Source organism: Cherax quadricarinatus, chromosome 22, assembly GCF_038502225.1.
Source record: "Cherax quadricarinatus isolate ZL_2023a chromosome 22, ASM3850222v1, whole genome shotgun sequence".
Taxonomy (NCBI): Eukaryota; Metazoa; Arthropoda; class Malacostraca; order Decapoda; family Parastacidae; genus Cherax; species Cherax quadricarinatus.
Window position 1 is genome coordinate 5,929,872 of NC_091313.1, and position 27,561 is coordinate 5,957,432.

General features: G+C 42.6%; 1 protein-coding gene across 1 annotated transcript in view; it reads left to right on the forward strand.

Annotated features, from left to right (window-relative positions):
* The first annotated feature begins 8,672 nt into the window (after window positions 1-8,672).
* Window positions 8,673-27,561, forward strand: part of LOC138853106 (GDNF family receptor alpha-3-like) — a 76,555-nt gene continuing 57,666 nt past the window's right edge. The window contains exons 1-2 of the mRNA XM_070087729.1: window positions 8,673-8,719; window positions 8,997-9,121. Of these exons, the coding sequence (XP_069943830.1) occupies window positions 8,673-8,719; window positions 8,997-9,121 (172 nt within the window). The remainder of the gene's footprint in view (window positions 8,720-8,996; window positions 9,122-27,561) is intronic.

The following is a 27,561-nucleotide window of genomic DNA, read 5'->3' on the forward strand; positions in this document are numbered from 1 at the left end:
CCAACATTAGTAATGAAACCTCTAATGTTGGCCGACAGGATGCTGATAGACTGGCTCCTCATGATGAAGTGGTCAGCTTGAGGTGGTGGGTGTGTAGGGAATGTAAGGTGCCTGCCCTTGAGAGAGGTAGGGTACTGAGGCAGCTGCAGGGATGTAGGTCTGTGGTCTTGTATAAGGCCCAATCCCACCTGCTGGGCTGGGATAGTAGTAGCTAAGTGGGTGACGTGTGAGTGTGTTCACCAATTCAGAGATCCTGCTGGTTTGTTCTGAGAACAGGTCTCTAAACAGGTGGCCCTGTCTGTCAAGTTCCTTTTTCTTCCGACACTGGTCCTCCTTAAGTCCTTTCTTGTAGCAGTAATTACACCTGGTATCTCGCAGGCAGTTGTTGGCAGAGTGCCCCTTCCGGTGACAGCGAGAGCACAGCCTAGGTGCCTGGGAGGGTGGACTAGGATTTGTTGCACCTCCTGTGTTTCGCAGATTTGTCCTCAGATTCTGCCGCTGGAACTGTGTTAGTGGAGGGTGAGACGGCTGTAGATGTCTTCCTCCTCCACGTCCTCCTCCACGTCCTCTGCTCTGCCCCGTCCTCTACCAGTTCTGACAGATGTGTCCCTGCTGTTCGTACTTCGGCACAGTAGGTGATCAGGTGCAGTGATAGTTCCCTGATCATTAACTGCACCGTTCTCTGGTGGAGAAACTCCTGGCTCAGAACTTGCTGTCGAAGCACTGCTACCAGATTCTAGAATAGTATCGGCAGGTGTGCTGACAGGTGTAGGATCAGAGATGGTATGTGCACTGTCAAGTAGACTGGCAGTGGCTGAAGCAGAGATGTCAGGTGTAGGAGAATTAACAGATCCAAGGCTTCCCTCGTTGCTGGGAAGAGGATTTGTTCCCTCTGTGGTGGTCAGAGGAATTGTGTTAGAATTCCCAAAGGTAGTGTTTTGAACTCTGTCAGTCTGTGGGACCTTAGTGATGACAGAATTCCACCAGTTGTTTACCCCTGAGTTAAGCTCAGTGTGGGACTTCCAGTCTTTGTCAATAGTGTCACCATCAGCTGAGCAGCTTATGTCACTTGATGCAGGCTTGCACTGGCCTTCTACAATAGCTTGTAGGTTATCTAATGATTTGAGGAGCTCATGAAGTGCTTCCCTGTGATGGATTATCTTAGCTGCAACTTTACAACACAGCCCAAGAGGGCAGTCTTGATCTTTGGACAGGAGTCCCTGAGGTAGGACTTCTGAACCTTCCTCCTGTAGCTCCAGGCTTGTATCCACATATACCACAGGATTATGGATATCCTTAAATTTTCTGAAATTTTCAACCTGGCTGCAACAAAATTCTTCTTCTGGAATGCAATCTCCCCCCTTCTCTCCCCGCCTTCTCTCTCTCCCCTTTCTCTCTCCCCTTTCTCTCTCCCCTTTCTCTCTCCCCTTTCTCTCTCCCCTTTCTCTCTCCCCTTTCTCTCTCCCCTTTCTCTCTCCCCTTTCTCTCTCCCCTTTCTCTCTCCCCTTTCTCTCTCCCCTTTCTCTCTCCCCTTTCTCTCTCCCCTTTCTCTCTCCCCTTTCTCTCTCCCCTTTCTCTCTCCCCTTCCTCTCTCCCCTTTCTCTCTCCCCTTCCTCTCTCCCCTTCCTCTCTCCCCTTCCTCTCTCCCCTTTCTCTCTCCCCTTCCTCTCTCCCCTTTCTCTCTTCCCTTCCTCTCTCCCCTTCCTCTCTCCCCTTTCTCTCTCCCCTTCTCTCTCCCCTTCTCTCTCCCCTTCTCTCTCCCCTTCTCTCTCTCTCTCCCCTTCTCTCTCTCTCTCCCCTTCTCTCTCTCTCTCCCCTTCTCTCTCTCTCTCCCCTTCTCTCTCTCTCTCCCCTTCTCTCTCTCTCTCCCCTTCTCTCTCTCTCTCCCCTTCTCTCTCTCTCTCCCCTTCTCTCTCTCTCTCCCCTTCTCTCTCTCTCTCCCCTTTTCTCTCTCTCCCCTTTTCTCTCTCTCCCCCTTCTCTCTCTCTCTCCCCCTTCTCTCTCTCTCTCCCCCTTCTCTCTCTCTCTCCCCCCTCTCTCACTCTCTCTCCCACCTCTCTCACTCTCTCTCCCACCTCTCTCTCTCCCCTTCTCTCTCTCTCCCCCCTTCTCTCACTCTCTCTCCCCTTCTTTCACTCTCCCACCTCTCTCACTCTCTCTCCCACCTCTCTCTCTCTCCCCCCTTCTCTCTCTCCCCCCTTCTCTCTGTCCACCATTCTCTCTCTCCCCCCTTCTCTCTCTCCCCCCTTCTCTCTCTCCCCCCTTCTCTCTCTCCCCCCTTCTCTCTCTCCCCCCCCTCTCTCCCCCCTCTCGCCCCCCTTCTCTCTCTCCCCCCTTCTCTCTCTCCCCCCTTCTCTCTCTCTCTTCCCTTCTCTCTCTCCCCTTCTCTCTCTCTCCCCTTCTCTCTCTCTCCCCTTCTCTCTCTCTCCCCTTCTCTCTCTCTCCCCTTCTCTTTCTCCCCTTCTCTCCCGTTCTCTCCCTCTTTCTCTTCACCCTCTTCTTTTTCTTACACAGGGTTTTACAAGGTTAGGTGAAGGACTCTTAACTTTCAAATAAAGTTAAGAGCTGTTACCTATATCAGCTCATTTAAAAGCCTTTTTTGTTAGGAGACATACAAATATGGAACAGGATGAAGTTGGAGCCATCTGTGGGCCAGCAGTTTCATTTGATCAAATGATATTTCGTTGATATCACTATGCATTACGAACATGTTGCAGACTATTAATCCTAGGAATAAATGATCTCAGATGAACTGATGTTCAGGAGAAGGTTACAGTCAGAGTGAAGTTGCTGCTTGCTGCCCGTCTTGTTGTGTAGAAGTTCACTTCTCGTTCTCCTCGAAGTAGAACCAAGTGTGGTACTTTTGACAATATTGGCCTTATACATTACAGTAAGGCCTCCCATATCCTTCCGGTGTTGAAGGCTCTGGTGAAATTACAGATCTATCCCGGCTGGGTCCAGGCGAGAAATATGGCGTCTTGCTCTGTTCTTGACTCAAGAAGTTGCAGATGAGATGGGGAGCAGGCAATCCAAGAAAAGTGGAGCATACTCAAGATGTGAGCGTACTTGTGCCTCGTACGGAATCTTGCAACCTCTACTGTCAAGCAGATGCGAGATATGTCGAAGTGCTGTAAGCTTCCTGGCTGTCTTGTTTGCAAGATTTACCACGAGGCTCTTCTTGGTCAATTAGGAGTCAAATTTCACCCCAAAGATATCAGCCTCGTCCCCGGGTACCAGCACTGTCCTATTCATACTTACTACTGCTCTGGAAATACCATCATGGTGCCTAGAGACCACCATCATTTGTGTTTTCTTAGGAGCAAATGTTACCTACCATCGGTTTAACCCCGGCTGACATAGCTGCTAGCTGGTGATTGTTGTAGCCTTGAACAGCTGGCATTTCCTCTCTTGGATAATTAAATGTCATTGTGGAGTCATCTGCATATACAACTGATTCTGGGATGAGATGAAAAAGGTCACTGAAGTGGACATTCCAAAACAATGGCCCAAGCACACTTCCCTGTGGAACACTTAAACCAATAGGATGTCTTGCTGACTCTGTCCCAATGAGAGCTACACTTTGAGATCTACCGTGAAGGTAATTATTGAGGAGCCGATGTAGATCCTGCAATTCCCAGTGCTTGCAGTTTTCCCACGAGTCCCTAGTGTCATACACTGTCGAAAGCACCAGCAATGTCCAGTACTAATACACAGCTGACTTTGGATTCATCCAGTGACTGGCGCCACTTAGTAGAGAGGTTTAACAAGTGATCAGCAGCAGAGTCACCTTTTCTAAACCCATATTGACAGTTACAAATGAGTGGTAGTCGATAAACTCCATCTGCCGTGATATTGTTGTCTCAAGAATCTTGCCAGTGATTGACAAGAGTGACACTAGTCTGTAGTTGCTGATTTCTGCTGTGCTCTTTTTTGTGAACAGGGACTACATTTGGCTCTTTCCACAGAGAAGGAAGGTCATTCATACAGTGCTAGGCAGTACTGATAGATGCGAGTTAGAGGTGCTGCTAGCTGGTCTGCAAATCTACTAGGCAACTTTGAGCTCAACTTGTCTGGGCCCACAGCCTTTTCTTGGTCCAACGATTCAGGAAGATACACCTCCTCCTGCCTTACTGTCACCACTGACAGCTTTGACAGTTCTTGCAGCTAGCCAACGAAAGTTCCTTGCTGGGTCAGAAACTTGCATCTTGGCAGCAAAGTGTTCGGCAAAGAGGTCAGCTTTCTCTTCACTACTAGTGGAGGTGGTCCCATCCTGTCAAGGTGGAATATGTTCACCAGACAAATAATCTTGTCTGTCTTTGACCAGGGGCCACCAAGTTCTGTAACCCACTACCTGATACCAGCTTTTTTGTGTGTGTGTCCGCCTCCTATTTAATGATGGTCCACTTCTGAACTTCACCCATATGCCTACTTGCTTGCCTGTGCAGGTTCCTGTTATAGGTAGTGGGATGTCTCTTGTACCTTCTCTCTTTCCCTCTCACTCTCCCCCACTCTACCCCCTCTCTCTCTCTCTACCCCATTTCCCTCTACACCATTTCTGTCTACACCATTTCCCTCTACCCCCTTTCTCTCTATCTCCTTTCTCTCTATTCCCTTTCTCTGCACCCATTTTCTCTCCCCCCCTTCTTTCTCTCCAAAATTTTTCACAATTCTGCCTATGTTACGAAGGTTCACAATGCATAAGGAGTTTAGCCTCACATGGTGCGCTATACCGGTAGGGGCTATACAACACCAGGGAAATGAAAGGCTATTTAATTTGATCCATGGAGTTGGTAGATCCAATTCCTTGGATCAGGAGCCATTCACCAGTATCAAGGTACCATCACACAACGAAACCTCGACAGAATATCTCTTGATGTCTTTAGACTAGCGAAGGGTTCTTGATCCAAGGAAAAGGAGCTACCCTCCATTTCCTCGAATGAAATTTGATTAAGCCCATTCCTTCCTCTTACCTGGGCCCTGTATCACCCTTATGAATTTAGTTCTTCCTCTTGATCATTGTTGCTGCCTCCTACCAAACTGGTGGTTAAGTAGTTAACCTGCCGGCCGGCAGTACCACTGGGTACGTCATCATACCCAATGTAGGGACTGCTGAGCGGGCCTGATTGACTATTCACCAGACTCTACACCTGCTGGTGGCTGGCCTTTGACAGTGTTCACCAGACTTACGGGATACAGCTGTTGGTGACATCTAGGCCTTACTGCGAGTTGAAGAATTGAGACACTTATGCAACACATGGGAATCTTTATTGAAGAAACGTTTCGCCACACAGTGGCTTCATCAGTCCAATACAAAGTAGAAGTGGGTAAGGAGAGTAGAAGTTTGAGGTAACCTCAAACTTCTACTCTCCTTACCCACTTCTACTTTGTATTGGACTGATGAAGCCACTGTGTGGCGAAACGTTTCTTCAATAAAGATTCCCATGTGTTGCATAAGTGTCTCAATTCTTCAACTTGTCGGTTTTCAAAACCATTCATCACACTTACTGCGAGTGTTCACCAGACTGCCTCACGGAGTGGACACCTGCTGACTTACGCTTCTGAAGCAGACCTCAGAGACTTGTGGGTCTCTGCCAGAGGACACGGGCACGGGAAAAGCCAGGGTGTGTTGTACCCTGTGAGCGTTGTGTTAGGTGACTGATACAGAAGTATTCAGTAAAGTTCAGGGTGTGGTAACCCGGTGAGTGTCAAGTGACACGACACACAAGTTAGAAAGGGTCATGTAACTCGGAGTGTTTAGTGTCAAATAACGCGGTGAAAAGGACGTAGAGACTGTTATGACACGGGGACAAGGCAGTGTCGTGGGTGTACCATGGTGAAGGAGTGTTATAACACTGAGCAAAGGGTGTCGTGTGACACAGTAAGAGAAGGGTGTTATAACGCTGAGACAAGGTGTTATAAGACACGATGTTAGTGTCATAACACTGGGATTGGTAGTGTCGTGAGACACCCGAAGATGGCAGTGACATGACACTGAAGCACTCGGGTTATAATGATGTTACGCTTTACTTACTTTATATTTTGTGACTTTGTACATAAAACGTGTAGCTATAACAAAGATAAAGACTAATTATGTTTTTATACAAAATATATATTTACAGTAAAGATTATAAATTGTAGTGTTTATTTGTAATCCCGAACTCTCCCAGGTTACAACACTAGTAACAGGCTAATAAAAATATCACTACCTGTGTAGAGGTAATGGTGTTTTTTTGTTTAAACTAGTGTTTTGTAATAATCATGACACTCTTCAGGTCACTTGTTCTATCTAGGCTGGAATATTGCTGCACACTAACAGCACCTTTCAAGGCAGGTGAAATTGCTGACCTAGAAAATGTACAGAGAACCTTCACGGCGCGCATAACGGAGATAAAACACCTCAATTACTGGGAGCGCTTGAGGTTCCTGAACCTGCACTCCCTGGAACGCAGGCGGGAGAGATACATGATTATATACACCTGGAAAATCCTAGAGGGACTAGTACCGAACTTGCACACGAAAATCACTCACTACGAAAGCAAAAGACTTGGCAGACGATGCAACATCCCCCCAATGAAAAGCAGGGGTGTCACTAGCACGTTAAGAGACCTTACAATAAGTGTCAGGGGCCCGAGACTGTTCAACTGCCTCCCAGCATACATAAGGGGGATTACCAACAGACCCCTGGCAGTCTTCAAGCTGGCACTGGACAAGCACCTAAAGTCGGTTCCTGACCAGCCGGGCTGTGGCTCGTACGTTGGTTTGCGTGCAGCCAGCAGCAACAGCCTGGTTGATCAGGCTCTGATCCACCAGGAGGCCTGGTCACAGACCGGGCCGCGGGGGCGTTGACCCCCGGAACTCTCTCCAGGTAAACTCCAGGTATAAGAGTAAGTTCTCATCGACAACCCCTGACCCCGTGTACAGAAACGCTGTGAATCCCTGACCGTGTACAGGAACATGGTGATCGCCTGACCTCGTGTGTAGAAACACTGAACTCCTGATCCCCCGTACAGGAATACGGTGAACCCCTGACCCCCGTGTACTGAAACACGGTGAATCCCTGACCCACGTATACTGGAACACGGCTAACCCCTGATCCCGTACACAAAAGCATGGTGAATTCCTGACCTCGTGTGTAGAAGAAAGGGAAACCCCAATCCCGTGTGCAGGAAGAAGGGGAACCCCTGACCCCGTGTGCAGGAGGGAGGGGAACCCCTGACCCCGTGTGCACGAGGGAGGGGAACCCCTGACCCAGTGTGTAAGGGAAAGGGAAATCCCGACCCCGCGTCCAGGAGAAAGGGAAACCCCGACCCCGTGTGCAGGACGAAGAGGAACCACTGATCCCGTGTGCAGAGGAGGGGGACCCCGACCCCGTGTGCAGGAGGAAGAGGAACCCCTGACCTCGTGTACAGGAAGAAGGAAAACCCTGACCCCGTGTGTAGGAGCACGCTGGACTCCTAATAAAACATACCTTATTCGATATTAAAATTATAGGTCATGTAATATTTTTATTATCATTACTGAATGAAAAGACATAATTCAAGTGTGATAATTAAAGTGTGAAGCACAATAAAAAATGTGTTATTTCCTGTCGTGAGTCCACTAGTTCCTTTCTGCCACTTTTGTTCTTGTTTAATAACTATTAGTTCCCTCGTACCACTTTTGTTCTTGTTTAATAACTATTAGTTCCCTCGTACCACTTTTGTTCTTGTTTAATAACTATTAGTTCCCTCGTACCACTTTTGTTCTTGTTTAATAACCATTAGTTCCCTCGTACCACTTTTGTTCTTGTTTAATAACTATTAGTTCCCTCGTACCACTTTTGTTCTTGTTTAATAACCATTAGTTCCCTCGTACCACTTTTGTTCTTGTTTAATAACTATTAGTTCCCTCGTACCACTTTTGTTCTTGTTTAATAACCATTAGTTCCCTCGTACCACTTTTGTTCTTGTTTAATAACCATTAGTTCCCTCGTACCACTTTTGTTCTTGTTTAATAACTATTAGTTCCCTCGTACCACTTTTGTTCTTGTTTAATAACTATTAGTTCCCTCGTACCACTTTTGTTCTTGTTTAATAACTATTAGTTCCCTCGTACCACTTTTTCTTGTTTAATGATCATTAGTTCCTTCCTCCATCTTGTCTCTTTATTTAATCACTAATTTCCTCCTGCCTCTTTTATTTTATTCATCAGTTTTTTCGCACTCCTGTTGTTCTTGTTACGAATTCATTATCTTGACCTGATTATTAAGTCATTGCATCGTTACAGCGCCCGACACGTCTCTTCATTACAAGTTTGGAGCAACGGAAGCTCTGTAAAAACCACGCTCCCTCTTAAAGATCATCAAGAGTTTTCGCTTTAAATATCGTAAAATGCTTTAAAATTAGTAGGGAGAGGGTCACAAAGGCAGCTGTGCCCGCGCGCGCGCGAGAACGGACACGCACACACAACTTGGGCACACTACAAGTAAAAAAAAAGTGCTGGAATTCAACTCCTAAAAGAGCTAGAATGCAGATTCTGCAAACAGAGGCTGACAATCTAGTGCAGTTAAAAGGAACTTGGAGTAATCAAAGTAGAGCGAACATATTGCCTAGCAAACCAGAAAACGGCTTTCAAGTTACATACATGACGTACTATAAGATAAACTTGTCAGAGTAAACAGACAGTATACGAGCATGAATATTCAGAAACTAGAGAATGTCCAGAAATTCTCAACTAGATTGTAATTGGCGATGACATCAGCGGAATTTGTGGCTACAGCAAATTATGATAAGGAAAATGTCCCCACTTAAATTTAGGCAGAAGTAGGGGAGATGCAGAGTTATTAGTTGGGCAAAGCCGTCTAAACCTGGCATAAGGTAACCCATCTTCAGGAGGATGATCAGGTAACCTAGTGTCTGGTATGAGTGTCCCTGAGTGACGTAGTTAGTGACCTAGTGGCTGTGTGAGTGATCTTGCTTGTTACTGACTGACCCCATGACTCTGGTCTTACCCTACAGGGAGGACTGCCTGAAGGCTTGGCTGCAGCTGAGGGAGACGCCCTTGCTGGGCTGTATCTGTCCTGACGGTCTGGATAAGAAGTGTTCCCGCCTCTACTCCCTCGTCAACGAGAACCCTTGTGTCGGTGAGACCTATAATCTACTCTTATCTTACACTACTGTTCTCACCTCACTTCATTTTCACAAGTCCATCTGACTTCGTGCAAAATAATACTTATTTGTAAAGACTGTTCTCAGCTTCCATCATATAATTATATGTCATGCTGAATAGGTAAAACTTGCTATTTTGGCTTAAATTGGAACTCTCTTTTTGCCTAATATGGCAAGCGAAAAGTTTTGTATGCAATAATTTCCCAAAAATCATTCTGAACCTAAGGGAAAAAATACTTTTCATTGTATTAAATTATTGTAAACTTACTTAAAATATATTAACTTGGATTAGACTAAATTAAATTGCTCTTCATATAATAAGGTTAGGTAACTTCTCTAAGGTTCTTTTGGTACAAAATTATTAATTTTTACATTAGCATAAATGAAAAATATATCTTTAAACGTATAAGAGAAAATTTTAGATAAGATTTAATTTTAAGTGAGTTATTGCTAATTGACCAATTTTACCTATTCGGCACAACATATATATATATATATATATATATATATATATATATATATATATATATATATATATATATATATATATATATATATATATATATATATATATGTATGTAATCTTAGTATATAATTTAATCATAATCAATCAAAATTAGATTCCAAAGACGTTCCTGATCTCTCAATCCTTGAGAAATAATAAGAAAATTAATAATGACTGATGACACAAAGTAAATCTAACGTGTGTCAGCGGTTATCAGTCGTGTTATGACCACCGGAGTTCATAACGTGGGTTCTTATTCTAAAGTGACTGAGGAGTTACATTTAAATGGAAAAGATAACTATGTCTAAATTAAATTAATTTCGTTTTAATTATGAGACAATGATGTATTGTGTGTTTATGCTTGTGCTGGAAACTTTGAATGAAACCATGTTTTTCTATCTTCGCTCACATAGAATTTAGAAAGAAAATTGTCAATGGCATTTTCGTGTCCTATGTCACACAAAAATCATATATAAAGTGTTTTCCAGACCTGTAAATATTGTTATAAAACATAATGTAGTATAGCAGAGACTAAACGTATAATAGATATATTTTGCCATTGAAATAGCGTTATGGACACTTATAGTTACTATACAAAAGCCTTAAAGAAAAATAAAGAATATTTCCTTATATTACATTAGACATTTTTGGTATGTTGTATTTTTTTTGATGATGATTCGAAAACCTTTATCGTTTTCCTTTTCCAAGATCGATCATAGTTTTTTTTTTTTTTTGGGGGGGGGGGGGCTTTTATAGATAAATTCAGCAACTTTTAATCAGGTATTGGTTTCACTTTCTCAAATTAGGTTCTCTAATTCTTCCAAAAAGCGCACACTATTTTCTTATTTTTGGAGTGTAACATGTAATCGGTGGTCTGGACGAAGCTCTTGTGCATCTAGAAAAGATGTAGGTGCTGTTAGAGGGTCTACAGAGGCCTAGAAAGAAGACCGACCGTCAGCAACATATTCTTCCCACTTGGATGCTTATTATGAGACACTTCCAGAGCTCGAACAGAACTAAATCTAGGTCATTTTCCGAGAAACTAATGGAAAAACCCTCGTTTCTCTTAGTTATGTCGGCCCAAAGTCGACCTCTCTGCCATTTCACCACTAAGTCTCGCCAATCTCGCGTCTATTTAGGCCATTTCTAGTTCCCAAATGGAACCAAATTTCCAGCATTTAGGTCACCCGAATGACGGTTATTTAGCCTATTTCCCATTAAAATCATTTCATTCCTAATACGAAACAGAGGCCAAAACCAACATTGTGAGCCAGTTAACCACTAGAGCATTCTTCTCTCACTCCATGAATCACCTCCACAAACCCCTCCTATGACCCAGTAATCCTCTCTTATCAATAAAAACACCTAAAATTTCTATCTTTTTCCTACAGGAAAAAATCGTACTTTGTGTTTTTCAAGTTCTTGCACTGCAGAATTTGCAATTCTTGCACTGTAGAATTTGCAATTCTTGCACTGTAGAATTTGCAGTTCTTGCACTGCATAATTAAATTATACGAGTAATTGTACTGTTACGCGATTTATTACATATTAAATCTTGCTAAAATTAAATATGTATATATAACGTTCATGTTTCAAAAACTAAACGTGTATGTAAAACATGTTGGAATCAGCGTTTAAAAGAAGTTTCAGGGAAAAACTAATGTTTAGTTTTCCTGCCCAGCAATTTATAGTTTTAAATTGGGATTAATGTGCCTTGGAGAGGTAAATTAATGGAGAAGCGCTAAACCATTAGGATCATATAGCGACTTGTTAAACGTTCATTTTTTAAACATTCCTGAAGTGGACGTGTTTCTCCACTTCTTATGAGTATCAACATACTATTTACTTACTGCTGTACATTTTTCTCTGTAATTATGTTTTGTTTACAGTGTTGCACCTGTGAGTGTCCAGACATCACTATAGTTCAAAACAGAGACAATTTAGGAAGTTAATTCATAGATGAGAGCAAATGGTATATAAAAAAAAACGAAACGATGGTAAAGAGAGAAACAAATGTAGTATGATGTTATCTTTTATAGGCGACATTTCGTGCACGCAGTAAGCCATTGTTTCGGGTGCAGTGAGGCTCACTGCATGTATGAAACCTCGACAATAGTCACATTATACTGGATTCGTGTCTTTTATCAAGTTAATATACGAGAATTATATGACGTTTGAGTGTTGAACCCACGCGCGAGCTGTAGTAGAAGATAATAAGCTTAGTGACACAGAGCAGGACTTTTTTTTTTTAGACGATGTTTCGTTTAGGGATGAGCTTCATCAAGCCTTTAAAGGCCTATCCTAAATGAAACGTTGTCTAAATTTAAAATGTGCCTTCCCGACTTGTTGCCTTGGTGCCCCAGACAACGAAGAATCATTTAATGCGTGTCTCAGCTGATCCACAACATCGTGAGGTGATGTAAACTGAAGCAAATGCGCAATGTTAAATATTTTTTTTTTTTTTTGAGGAAAAGTTGCCTCGATAAAATTTCGTAATACTGCAAATGTCTTATTTTACATTTATAGGTACAGTGTTCCTTATTTTAGTAATAAAGATAGAGTTACCGACAAAATGTTAGATAAATGGACACAGATGCAGCTATGTCACATTAGTTGTAAATATGTCCATTTACCTAACATTCCTTATCTTACCCATTGTGAGATGCTGGTGCATTGTGCTAGGCATAATATGGTATATTATGATAAATGATGATGTACGGAGATCAATACTATGACGTGCATTTACACTCTTTTAGACACTGGAGATGACTATACGTCCACCTGATACACAGTAAACTGTTTTTCAATAGATTGCATGTGTGTATATGCGAGTGTGTGAAACTGTAGGTCAACGCCCGACTAGGTTAACTGTACTGGAAGCCTCGTAATTCGCTGTGAACCATATTCCTAAAGTTATACTTCACATCCATGGGCAGGAAGATTATAGTATAGGTTCCAATCACGGCCAAAGTCACAGCAGTAGTTCTTAACCGACTTGCATAACATACCGAGATGGAGGAACATTTCTTCTGTCAAAGATTTTGTGTGGGCATTATGATAAAATATACTGAAGAGAAACAGGAAGGAACTCATGGGACAGACTTGAACACCTATGTATTAAGAGGCGACCCATCTGATGCATGCATGGCCCACTGGGACAATGAGAGTCATATCATGAACTAGAAAGAATAATCTTTTGTAACTAAATGTGTCTATCCTGAAGCCTGGAAGACATTCATCGCTGTTTCCAGCATCAACGGACAGAAAGCCAACGCCTATTGTATTTCCTCTACCCCCAACCCAAATGATACTTACCACGGTACGGGCGGGGATTGAACTCGCGATAGGCGAGTCGTAAAACTGTAGACCGACGCGTTAGCTAACGCGTGTCATTACGATTTCTTGAGCCACATAATATTTGACCATACCTCGCAATGCTCACATGGAAACATCAGTCAGGTAACTGTTTCCAAGGTGATTCAATCCGACCTGTCTCTTGCTTAAATCGAACTTTACACTGTTTTTTCCTGACTTGAAGAAAAAGGCGAAGCTAGAAGAAATCAATGTTAAGTCACTTATAAGCAGGAAACAGGTCAAGTTTAATCATCTTCCTTACATAATATATATATATATATCAGGTTGGAGGGAGAGAATATGGAGAAGTGAATGTATTCAGATATTTAAGAGTGGACGTGTTCGCAGATGGGGCTATGAGAGATGAGGTGAATCGTAGAAATGAAGAGAGGAAAAATGTGAGTGGTGCAATGAGGAGTCTATGTAGACAAAGTACTTTATCCAAGGAAGCAAAGAGGGGAATATATAAAAGTAGTTATACCAGTGCTCTTACATGGGTGTGAAGCATGGGTGGTGAATGTTGCAACAAAGAGGAGGCTGGAGGCAGTGGAGATGTCGTGTCTGAGGGCAATGTGTGGTGCGAATATAATGCAGAGAATTCGAAGTTTAGAAATTAGGAGGAGGTGCGGGATTATCAAAACTATTATCCAGAGGGTTGAGGGGAGGGTTGTTGAGATGGTTTGGACATGTAGAGAGGATGTAACAAAACAATGACTTCGAGAGTGTACAAGTCTGTAGTGGAGGAAAGGTGGGGTAGGGGTCGGCCTAGGAAAGGTTGGAGGGAGGGAGCAAAGAAGGTATTGTTTGGAAGGGTTTGGACTTCCAGCAAGCATACATGAGAGTGTTAGATAGGAGCGAATGGAGACAAATGGTCTTAAGGACTTGACGTGCTGTTGGAATGAGAGCAGGGTAATGTTTATGAAGGGATTCAGGGAAACCAGCAGGCTGTACTCGAGTCCTGCAGATGGGAAGTACAGTGTTTGCACTCTGAAGGAGGGGTGTTAATGTTGCAGTTTTATAACTGTAGTGTAAGTGCGTCTCTAGGAAGACAGTGATGGAGTGAAGGATGACAAAAGTTTCTTTTTCGGACCACCCTGTCTTGGTGGGAGATGGCCGATGTGTTAATAACAAATGAAAAAAAAAAAGTTTTCCAATTTTTTTGGTACAAAATTATTAATTTTCACATTAACATAAATGAAAAAAAATTTTTTTAAACATATGAGAAAATTTTAGAAAGGGCTTAATTTCAAATGAGTTCTTGCTAACTGACCAGTTTTACCTATTCAGCACGATATATATATATATATATATATATATATGTGTGTGTGTGTGTGTGTGTGTGTGTGTGTGTGTGTGTCGTGCCGAATAGGCAGAACTTGCGATCTTGGCTTAAATAGCAACGTTCATCATGCCATATAGGACAAGTGAAAATTTGTGTATGCAATAATTTCGCCAAAATCATTCTGAACCTAACGAAAAAAGTATTTTTCACTGTGTTTAGTATTAAATTATTATATACAAATATAAAATATATTTAGTTGGGTAAGGCCAAAAGAAATTGTTCTTGTTATAATAAGGTTAGGTAGGTTTTCTAAGATTCTTTTGGTGCAAAATTATAAATTTTTACATTAACATTAATGAAAAAAATGTATCTTTAAACGTATAAGAGAAAATTTTAGAAAGGACTTAATTTTAAACGAATTCTTGCTAATTGACCAGTTTTACATATTCGGCAAGACATTATATATATATATATATATATATATATATATATATATATATATATATATATATATATATATATATATATATATATATATGTTATACATATATATATATATATATAATATATATATATATATATTATATATATATATATATATATATATATATATATATATATACATACATAGATCCCCCACATGTCCCAAGAACAGCATGAATTCTTCGTAGTATGGATTCAAGGTGCTGGAAACATTCCTTAAATATAATAGTGCTCCTGCAGATTGTTGGCTGCATATTCATCCCTCGAATCTCTCTTGCTATCACATTCCAAAGATTTACGCCAAAATTTTGACTCCATTTGCATGTCGTAGCAGGAATCGCGATTCGTCAGACTAGGCGACTTTTTTCCAATCTTCAGCTGTCCAGTTTTTGTGGGCATGTGCTCACTGTAGCCTCAGTTTCCTGTTCATAGCTGACTAGATTGGAACCCGGTGTGGGCGTCTTCTAATTTAACACATCTACTTCATGGTTCGATACGTTGTACATTCTGATATGCATTTCTTCATACCACTGTTATAATGCATAGTTGAGTTACTGAGGCCATCCTGTCAGCTTGAATCAATCTGAATGTTCTGCACTGACCTCTCTTATTAACAAGACGTTTCCGCCTACAGAACTGCCTCACTCGTTGTGTGTTTTTCACACTATTCTCGGTAACTCTAGAAAATACCAGGAGATAAGGAGTTTCTGAGATACTCAGACCTGGCTCTGGCACCATTTCACGGTGAAAGTCAATTAGATGACATTTCTTCCCCATTATGATGTTTGGTATGAACAACTTAACCATGTCTGCATGGTCAGGGGAGGGAGGGAGAGAGAGAGAGCGAGAGAGAGAAAGAGAATCTCAACGAGAGTATAATCAGATTACAAGGAAATGCTTTTGAATAATGCTTTAAAGAAAAAAAACGGTCTCTTTCATTGGATGTGACAACTTCGAGACAAGTTCGCCAACATCTTTTCTGAAGACAACTAAGTCTTTAAAAATCACCTAATTAGAATTTTTTTTTATTACGCGTTTGGTTGTCTTGCAACAAATTCAAAAAATTAATTATCGAAGAGACCTTTTATCATGAAATTGATAACATACAGTTACTTATATTGTCAGTCATACTCTTTGTAAGAAAGGGTTGAACTGATCTAAACCACGGAAGCACATTCTCTTATTCATCTATTTTATTTGTACAACTGTCTAGATTTACTATTTAAAATGGTGTGAATGCTGTGAGACGCCAAATGAGATAGTTATACTGTGTCAGTAAACTGTGAAGGCATGTAATAATATAACATTCTGGTACAAAGTCTTGTTGCAATATCCCTCTGGAACGCTTTCTCCAATAACACGGCTAAAATCAAATATTATGTATCATAATTTGCATTAAAACCAGCTACAGATCAGAATAGCTTAACCTTCCGTCCTCTGCACCTCGTCCAGAAGAAATTCTATTTTAAGTCATCGTTGATAGGCTAGACACACAAATATAATCTCGCGCTCTTGTAAAGCAAATCCTCGGAGGTGTAGGTGGACACAAACACACACACAAGACTAGTCCCAGAGCTAAGGGGATTGTCCTGAGAAGAAAGATTAAGGGAAATTGGCCTGACGACACTGGAGGACAGGAGAGTCAGGGGAGACATGATAATGATATATAAAATTCTGCGCGGAATAGACAAGGTGGACAAAGACAGGATGTTCTAGAGATGGGACACAGAAACAAGGGGTCACAATTGGAAGCTGAAGACTCAAATGAGTCAAAGGGATGTTAGGAAATATTTCTTCAGAGTTGTCAGGAAGTGGAATAGCCTAGAAAGTGAGGTAGTGGAGGCAGGAATCATACACAGTCTTAAAATGAGGTTTGGTAAAGCTCATGGAGCAGGGAGAGAGGGGGCCTAATAGCAGTGAAGAGGCGGGTCCAGGAGCTATGAATCGACCCCTGCAACCACAAGCAGGCGAGTATAAATAGGTGAGTACACACACACACACACACACACACACACACACACACACACACACACACACACACACTACACGTGAAGCTCATTGAAGATTGAATTTTTTATATAGAGAACTTGCACCTTTCACAGTACAAGTGTGTCTAATCTAATCGTTAAAATATTGCCTATTTATTTAGTTATATTGAAGTGAAATTGGTGAATGTGTGGTAATAGCAAAAATAACTATTGTTGTGGTGAGAGCCAACACAGGACAAGACAAGCGAGAGCAGTAAATTAGTAAACAAAATGATCGTTGAACATAATTTTTCTAAGGTGCCACAAATCAGGGTTCCTAACTTCAAGACAGAAAAATATGCATAGAAAGTCGATACTTGGTATGCTTACTTAATAAATTGAATGAGGAGTAGTACGAGTATATGAAAGTGAATAAGAAATTTCGAATAAAGTGTAAAGCTGCAAAATACGTGATATACGGATTCGAAAATTTGGAAGGTAGCCACATACAAGGTTTACGATCACACTTTCTGAGGTCCTATCAGGGTGTTAGGTTACCAGCCTCCTGAAGTGAGGCTGTGTGTGGCGGGACAAACATAACTGCACTACTGTGTTGGGACCACTGACCCACCAGCCTTTTGAGGTGTCACCCACTGTGAGTGGAACTGCAGCCTTCTTAAGGTTTCACCCACGGCACTGCCGACAACAGTGGAACTGAGACAATACTGTCCCTAACCATGCTGCATGGTGGGATAAGTAACGAAATTATTTAGAACTAAGGTCTCACCAATGAAGGGCTCACAAAGGAGGGAAGATAAATAGTAAAATACGAAGAAAGGGAAAAAGGAAAAGGGAGGAAGATACATATGGATAAAGGAAACTGGATGAATACCACATCGCCGAATGTCTCATGACATGAATATTGAAAAAATATGGGAAGAAAAAAGTTATTATCTTTAACTGAAGGCTTAGAAAGTAATATAAGGATATGAAAGAAACATTAAAGTGATTTAAAAAGAGGCAAATTGGAAAATCAGGCTCTGAATAAAGAACTAATAAGAAAGGAGAAGAGAATGAGAGATGAGCTATGTTGAGTGATGGGAAAGAATATGAGGAACTAGGAACACTAAGAGGGCGGAACCTTTCAACACTATTAGAAATAGACGAGGCAATGACTGAAAAAAGAAGACAGTGATGGAGGTAGTTACAGATTTACAAACAACGGATGGTAACTCATACGTCGGAAAGGGAAAAATCTATGATGATTTTTGGACTGTCGCAGCAGCAATTGGAGATAAGTAATGAATAAATGAAGGATAACAGATTTGTTAATAACTACAGGTTCAGAGGAAGAAAAAACATGAGATGGCAGTTTTATCAGAATGGAATAATACAAAAGACTAACAACCAGCTAAAAAAAAAATTTTTTTTCATTCAGAGGCAATCAGGGATCAATTTCTAAACAAGACAGGACAGGTGAGATGCACAAAGCGATCAAACAAGCAGAAGAAAGCTGTGAAGCTAAGGTGGAAGAAGAAAACACAGAGGTGGAGATGCAAGATCCAGTATAATAAGAGAATCAAAATAATACCCAGCAACCAGGAGTGACAGCCAGTAATCACAGTTTTTTCTCATCTACCTTTCCACTCTCTTGCCACTCCTCCATTCCCATCCCATCCAACCCCATCCTAGCAACCTCTCTCATCACCTTAACTTGTCACTGTCTGTACTAACACTCAGGAACCAGAAGCAACAATCAGCAACCTATTCCTCTTATTCTCAACATCATCTCTATTAATGGTTTTCGTGATAAGAATTACCTCGTACAAGTTGACTTTTCAAAGAAAATGGGCGATGTTGATGGCAGTCTGGTCTGTGAGGAGGACCAGTCGTTCATCTCCAATATATTTTTGTTCTTAAAGAAGAGAAATGGGATTCCAACAGTTATGGATGACGGGTCCTGTCACAGTAGACTGCAATCATCCTCGCCCTGTTTTTTTCCGAGAAGCCAACATGAACGTGGCAATCCTTTGCACCAAAGCACTCAGATTTCCAGAAACCCTAAACTCAGAGCAAGCAGGATAAGATAAATTAAGTCGGAGAGACAGGCCAAGGTCTTCAGACACGCCTTCAGGAACCTATGTACATCTACAAGATAGATAACGATTGTGTAGCCTATCGTAACCCACGTTCTCACATGGACTGAGTGAGAACACAACAGTTGCATCACGAGAACCACATGAGCCAGTGTAGGATAATGGAATGTACATGTTAGCTAAACCTATTGCCCATATTATCCGGGAATCATACAATCAACCTGACGCAGTGACCCCTTCCCGACTATCACCAATGCTTGACCTCACGCTCTCCGAGCCTGACCTCAGGATGCTCACACACACCTTAAAAGGAAGTGTATATGCTTTTGCCTTTTTCTGAGTACATGAAAATGTATCCACGGATGAAACGTTTCAGTGTCTTTATTTTCGACTGTTATGGAGTGTAAAACAGACCGCATCGACTTTAACAAGTTTGTTACAGTATTTATATCTTAGTCTGAGATGTTTTACCTTGTGATCTGTCATAATTTGCGGTTGTTCACTACAGGAATGTTTCATTTACTGTTTACCTCTGATATCAGAGTATGGTCGCCAGGAAAATGTTAGTTCATTCACTCGCCCATTTCACGGTTTGCTTCCAATGTGTCAGCCAAGTCAACTGCTGCCAGCACACATTCAGATTTATGATCCATCAAAAATGTGTGACGTGTAGGAGCCATATCCCCCCCCCACCCAAAAAAAAAAAAAAAATATCTGCCAGTACCAACGGCGCCAGATCATTAAAATTTTTAACCAAGGAAGATTTATATAATTTTTTGAAATACTGAATGTTCACGAGCAAACTCCATGTTAATATCCCAGTACTGACGTTTATCTAGTTTTAAAACTCTAGCCGGTGTTTGCTAGTATATACTCATAACCAGCCCCCTTCTCCCACACAGTCAGCTTGGGTGCAGTATAATTTATGTAACTCATCTGAACTATGAACTTGTGCAGTTCAATATTCTTTTTTGACCACAATAAAGCTCAAGCCTGATTTTAAAACACTTCGAAAAAATTATCGGGCTCGGGTTCAGTAGAGTGGTACCAGTGACACAGAATATTGCATGTTGAATCGTTCACCACATTCATACGGAACTCTCTCTACTCTTCTCAGTACCATGGCTTGTTGTTTGGTTGTTTCCTAAGTAATCTGTGATAATTCATACGCCAAACTCTTTGTGGACGAATCTTGCCTCGCCCTGGTACCAACCGCCTATATTTTCAATATAAATACACTCATGAGAACGATCGTAAGGAGTGTCTCAACAGTTATTTCTTCATATAAACGATCCCAACAGCAAGTGTTACTTATCAGCAATGCTGAGGCGAAAAATAAGGCAAAGAATGTATGGTCACAGTCGTGACTCCCCCCCCTTCCCCCCCCCCCGAGTTTCACTGGTGACTTCACCACTTGCAGAGAAACTCAACTGACAAAAATATTCAATACTCACAAGAACAAGGACAATCACACTAGTATTTCTGTTGCAGGCCCGCGCTACTGGGCCACGCTACGGCCAAAAAAGTCACAAATATCACTCTGCAAGGAAAGAAGTCAGATTCAGAAATAGCTTGTGAAATTTATATATCTACTTCCTTCCCCAAATCACTTCGTACAATATATGCAAATATACAAAAATACAAACATATGGCAATTTAATGATAAATAGCGAATCCCAAAACTCACATAGAAATAAAGATCACGAAGGGATGTACAAGAGCTGACAGCCTGGGAAAGACTAGTTAAGTGGAACGATTACCGGAAACAAAACTATCCAGTCAGCCTTCCAACTCTTTCCCTGATAAGTCAGGACGTCAATAGCACACCAGGCGATCTAGAGCTGCATTCTGCCACTAGATGGCTTCAGTTCCCCGTGATCACAGTCGGTAAAGATGACTGCAGAACTTTTCTTTAGACTTGTGCGCGTCGAATAAGTATATAATGTACACAGCACACGAAATAGTAGGCAAAAGAGGTGATGCTGTATTCTGAACACTATGTAGTAAGTCGTTCCCAGGAGGTACTTAGGTAGGCAATATCTGGTGTAACCACGTCGCTGCTTGACCAGTGTTCTTATCTAACGTAATCTGTGTTTACGTATGTGTGCTTATTTGGATGATTTTTGTGTACGTGTTCTAGTGTGTTTCATGATGTGTTTGCTTGTGTGGATCCCTTTCATATTATGTCTTCATGAGTTTGCATGAGTATATATTACCCATAGTGAGAGTGATTTTGTGTATTGCTATGACCTGGTAGTGAGAATTCCTGTATATGTATACTCATCTACTTTTACTAACTTACGGTTTTAAGGGTAGAGCCTCAGCTCCTGGCCTTATCTAACTTACCACTTGCTGGGTTAACTCCCTCCTAGCCTCATGGGCCCTGTCATATCTCCTCTTAAAACTGTGTATACAGCTTGCTTCTGCTGATACGTCATACAAGTCATTACTCTCCCTGACCACTCCGAAGCTGAAGAAACATTTCTTGACCTCTGTGTGTTTTGCTTATGTTTTTAACTTACAACTGTGCCCTAGTGTACCCTTGTCCCTACCTCTCGAATAGGTCTATTCCTGTCCCCCTATCAAGTCCACTGAATATTTTGTATGTCGTTACCATGTCTCCTTTGGTCCCTCTATCCTCTAATAATGTCATAAGGTTCATCTTCTTTAGTTTCTCCTCATAACTCATTACCCTTAGCTCTGTAGTTAGGCTCACTGCAGACCTCTGCACTTTCCCTAGTGTCTTAACTTGCTTTATTAGGTGAGGGTTATGTGCTGGTTATGTATATTCCAACATAGGCCTGACTTGACATACATCGTATACAGCGACGTGAAAGAATACTTGTTGCACTTGTTGCAGAGCTTACTCATGTTGATGTGAGTCTCTGTCGATATGCTCGGCACTACGCTCACCCCTAAGTCTTTCTCCTTTAGTGAGGTTTGCAGTCTGTCCCCCGGGTTGGTACTTGGTTTTAGGTCTTCTTGCCCTTCCCCAATTTTCATTTAGCCCCGCATTTGTCTGACCAGACATTGTACTTTCTCCAGGACCATTTATAGCCTTTCATTGTCCTTAAAGGTTTTTATAATTTATTCATACAGCATCATCTGCAAATAGGGATGTGTTTATCTCTTCAGGCATGTCATTCAAATATACAAGAAACAGTATTGGTCTTCATGCCAAGCCTTGAAAAAACCCACTTGTTACACCACCCTATTCTGAAATCTTATCTCGGATGATAATTTTTCGTGTTATTCCTTCTTACTCCTCATGGTTTTTGTGTCTCAGTCTTTTACGAGGTACAGCATCAAGTGCCTTTATTGCAGACCAGAAACATATAGTCCATCCACCTCCCTTTCTCTCTCTCTCTCTCTCTCTCTCTCTCTCTCTCTTGCCTCATTTCTTTTAGTTTGTAAGCATGTATGTGTGTGTGTGTGTGTGTGTGTGTGTGTGTGTGTGTGTGTGTGTGTGTGTGTGTGTGTGTGTGTGTGTGTGTGTGTTTTATGCATTCTGTGCAAGTGTCATGAAGGTGAGGCGATAGTGACGCTGTGGGTGTCACCTTACAGGGGAGAGTTACCCGGGGCGTGTGGCACTTATGTCACGGGTGAGTGCCGCCCTGGGCACCCAGCTTACCCAGTCCGTGCAGGTGCCTAAAGCCGCCGCAACACTCCTCGTCATCTCCTCCTCCCACGCTGAACCTTTGTACCCTCTCTCCACCATCCACCACTACCTCCCCGCCTCCAGTACGTGCCTCCAACGTTCATTGTCACCACCTCCAACACACCTGTTTCAGCAACGCCACATCCGTTTTATCAACGCCACACCTGTTTTAGCTACGCCACACCTGTTTCATCAAGGCCACACCTGCTTCAGCTAAGCCAACTGTCACATCGATTCTACACCTAGGACAGGCACACCATTCCTGCTTCATCAACACCACACATATTTAATCAACGCCACACATGTTTAATCAACCCTACACATGTTTAATCAACGCCACACATGTTTAATAAACGCCACACATGTTTAATAAACGTCATACATGTTTAATCAACCCTACACATGTTTCATCAACGCAACATATGTTTAATCAACGTCATACATATTTAATCATTTCCACACATGTTTAATCAACACCACACATGTTTAATCAACGTCATACGTGTTTCATCAACGCCACACATGTTTCATCAACACCACACATGTTCCATCAACGCCACACATGTTCCATCAACGCCACACATGTTTCATCAACGCCACACATGTTTAATCAACGCCACACATGTTTCATCAACACCACACATGTTCCATCAACGCCACACATGTTTAATCAACGCCACACATGTTTCATCAACACCACACATGTTTCATCAACACCACACATGTTCCATCAACGCCACACATGTTCCATCAACGCCACACATGTTTCATCAACGCCACACATGTTTAATCAACGCCACACATGTTTCATCAACACCACACATGTTCCATCAACGCCACACATGTTTCATCAACGCCACACATGTTTAATCAACGCCACACATGTTTCATCAACACCACACATGTTTCATCAACACCACACATGTTTCATCAACACCACACATGTTTCATCAACACCACACATGTTCCATCAACGCCACACATGTTCCATCAACGCCACACATGTTTCATCAACGCCACACATGTTTAATCAACGCCACACATGTTTCATCAACACCACACATGTTCCATCAACGCCACACATGTTTCATCAACGCCACACATGTTTAATCAACGCCACACATGTTTCATCAACACCACACATGTTTCATCAACAACACACATGTTTCATCAACACCACACATGTTCCATCAACGCCACACATGTTTAATTAACACCACACATGTTTAATCAACGCCACATATGTTTAATCAACGTCATACATATTTAATCAACTCCACACATGTTTAATGAACACCACACATGTTTAATCAACGTCATACGTGTTTCATCAACGCCACACATGTTTCATCAACGCCACACATGTTTCATCAACACCACACATGTTCCATCAACGCCACACATGTTTAATTAACACCACACATGTTTAATCAACACCACACATGTTTAATCAAAACCACACATGTTTAATCAACACTGCACATGTTTAATCAATACTGCACATGTTTATTCAACACCACACATGTTTAATCAACACCATACATGTTTCATCAACGCCATTCATATTTAATCAACGCCACACATGTTTTATCAACAACACACATGGTTCATCAGTACCATACCTGCTTCAACACACATGGTTCATCAGTGCCACACCTGCTTCAACACACATGGTTCATCAGTGCCACACCTGCTTCAACACACATAGCTCATCAGTGCCACACCTGCTTCAACACACATGGTTCATCAGTGCCACATCTGCTTCAACACACATGGTTCATCAGTGCCACACTTGCTTCAACACACATGGTTCATCAGTGCCACACCTGCTTCAACACACAGGGTTCATCAGTGCCACACCTGCTTCAACACACATGGTTCATCAGTGCCAAACCTGCTTCAACACACAGGGTTCATCAGTGCCACACCTGCTTCAACACACAGGGTTCATCAGTGCCACACCTGCTTCAACGCACAGGGTTCATAAGTGCCACACCTGCTTCAACACACAGGATTCATCAGTGCCACACCTGCTTCATCACACATGGTTCATCAGTGCCACACCTGCTTTAACACACATGGTTCATCAGTGCCACACTTGCTTCAACACATATGGTTCATCAGTGCCACACCTGCTTCAACACACGTGGTCCATCAGTGCCACACCTGCTTCAACACACATGGTTCATCAGTGCCAAACCTGCTTCAACACACAGGGTTCATCAGTGCCACACCTGCTTCAACACACAGGGTTCATCAGTGCCACACCTGCTTCAACGCACAGGGTTCATAAGTGCCACACCTGCTTCAACACACAGGATTCATCAGTGCCACACCTGCTTCAACACACATGGTTCATCAGTGCCACACCTGCTTCAACACACAGGGTTCATCAGTGCCACACCTGCTTCAACACACATGGTTCATCAGTGCCAAACCTGCTTCAACACACAGGGTTCATCAGTGCCACACCTGCTTAAACACACAGGGTTCATCAGTGCCACACCTGCTTCAACGCACAGGGTTCATAAGTGCCACACCTGCTTCAACACACAGGATTCATCAGTGCCACACCTGCTTCATCACACATGGTTCATCAGTGCCACACCTGCTTTAACACACAGGGTTCATCAGTGCCACAACTGCTTCAACAGACAGGGTTCATCAGTGCCATACCTGCTTCAACACACATGGTTCATCAGTGCCACACTTGCTTCAGCACACATGGTTCATCAGTGCCACACTTGCTTCAGCACACATGGTTCATCAGTGCCACACTTGCTTCAACACACATGGTTCATCAGTGCCACACTTGCTTCAACACACATGGTTCATCAGTGCCACACTTGCCTCAACACACATGGTTCATCAGTGCCACACCTGCTTCAAGACACATAGTTCATCAGTGCCACACCTGCTTCAACACACATGGTTCATCAGTGCCACACCTGCTTCAGCACACATGGTTCATCAGTGCCACACTTGCTTCAACACATATGGTTCATCAGTGCCACACCTGCTTCAACACACATGGTTCATCAGTGCCACACCTGCTTCAACACACATAGTTCATCAGTGCCACACTTGCTTCAACACACATGGTTCATCAGTGCCACACCTTCAACACACATGGTTCATCAGTGCCACACTTGCTTCAACACATATGGTTCATCAGTGCCACACCTGCTTCAACACACGTGGTCCATCAGTGCCACACCTGCTTCAACACACATAGTTCATCAGTGCCACACTTGCTTCAACACACATGGTTCATCAGTGCCACACCTGCTTCAACACACATAGTTCATCAGTGCCACACTTGCTTCAACACACATGGTTCATCAGTGCCACACCTGCTTCAACACACAGGGTTCATCAGTGCCACACCTGCTTCAACACACATGGTTCATCAGTGCCAAACCTGCTTCAACACACAGGGTTCATCAGTGCCACACCTGCTTCAACACACAGGGTTCATCAGTGCCACACCTGCTTCAACACACAGGGTTCTTCAGTGCCACACCTTCAACACACAGGGTTCATCAGTGCCACACCTGCTTGATCACACATGGTTCATCAGTGCCACACCTGCTTCAACACACAGGGTTCATCAGTGCCACAACTGCTTCAACAGACAGGGTTCATCAGTGCCACACCTGCTTCAACACACAGGGTTCATCAGTGCCACAACTGCTTCAACAGACAGGGTTCATCAGTGCCACACCTGCTTCAACAGACAGGGTTCATCAGTGCCACACCTGCTTCAACACACAGGGTTCATCAGTGCCACAACTGCTTCAACAGACAGGGTTCATCAGTGCCACACCTGCTTCAACACACAGGGTTCATCAGTGCCACAACTGCTTCAACAGACAGGGTTCATCAGTGCCACACCTGCTTCAACACACATGGTTCTTCAGTGCCACACCTGCTTCAACACACATGGTTCATCAGTGCCACAACTGCTTCAACAGACAGGGTTCATCAGTGCCACACCTGCTTCAACACACATGGTTCATCAGTGCCACAACTGCTTCAACAGACAGGGTTCATCAGTGCCACACCTGCTTCAACACACAGGGTTCATCAGTGCCACACCTGCTTCAACACACAGGGTTCATCAGTGCCACAACTGCTTCAACAGACAGGGTTCATCAGTGCCACACCTGCTTCAACAGACAGGGTTCATCAGTGCCACACCTGCTTCAACACACAGGGTTCATCAGTGCCACAACTGCTTCAACAGACAGGGTTCATCAGTGCCACACCTGCTTCAACACACAGGGTTCATCAGTGCCACAACTGCTTCAACAGACAGGGTTCATCAGTGCCACACCTGCTTCAACACACATGGTTCATCAGTGCCACACCTGCTTCAACACACATGGTTCATCAGTGCCACAACTGCTTCAACAGACAGGGTTCATCAGTGCCACACCTGCTTCAACACACATGGTTCATCAGTGCCACAACTGCTTCAACAGACAGGGTTCATAAGTGCCACACCTGCTTCAACACACAGGGTTCATCAGTGCCACACCTGCTTCAACACACAGGGTTCATCAGTGCCACAACTGCTTCAACAGACAGGGTTCATCAGTGCCACAACTGCTTCAACACACATGGTTCATCAGTGCCACACCTGCTTCAACACACATGGTTCATCAGTGCCACACCTGCTTCAACACACACTAACTTCACTCCCATCTCATCAACACTACAAGCAGCAGATTTATTTAGTACTCATCTCAAATTTACGCCAAATATAGAAGATACAGTACACTTCCAAACACACACACACACACACACACACACACACACACACATATATATATATATATATATATATATATATATATATATATATATATATATATATATATATATATATATATTGTTATGCAATAGATAGTGCAATGAACACTTCTCAATGCTGAGTAATAACACACATGGAAACAGAAACGTTGAAAACAAAGTTGATCTGCGTATTCGACCCACACTCTTTAGCAGATAAGATCAGATTTTTCCCTTTTCGACCCTGTGGAAAGTTAGCCAACCAGGATAACCAAA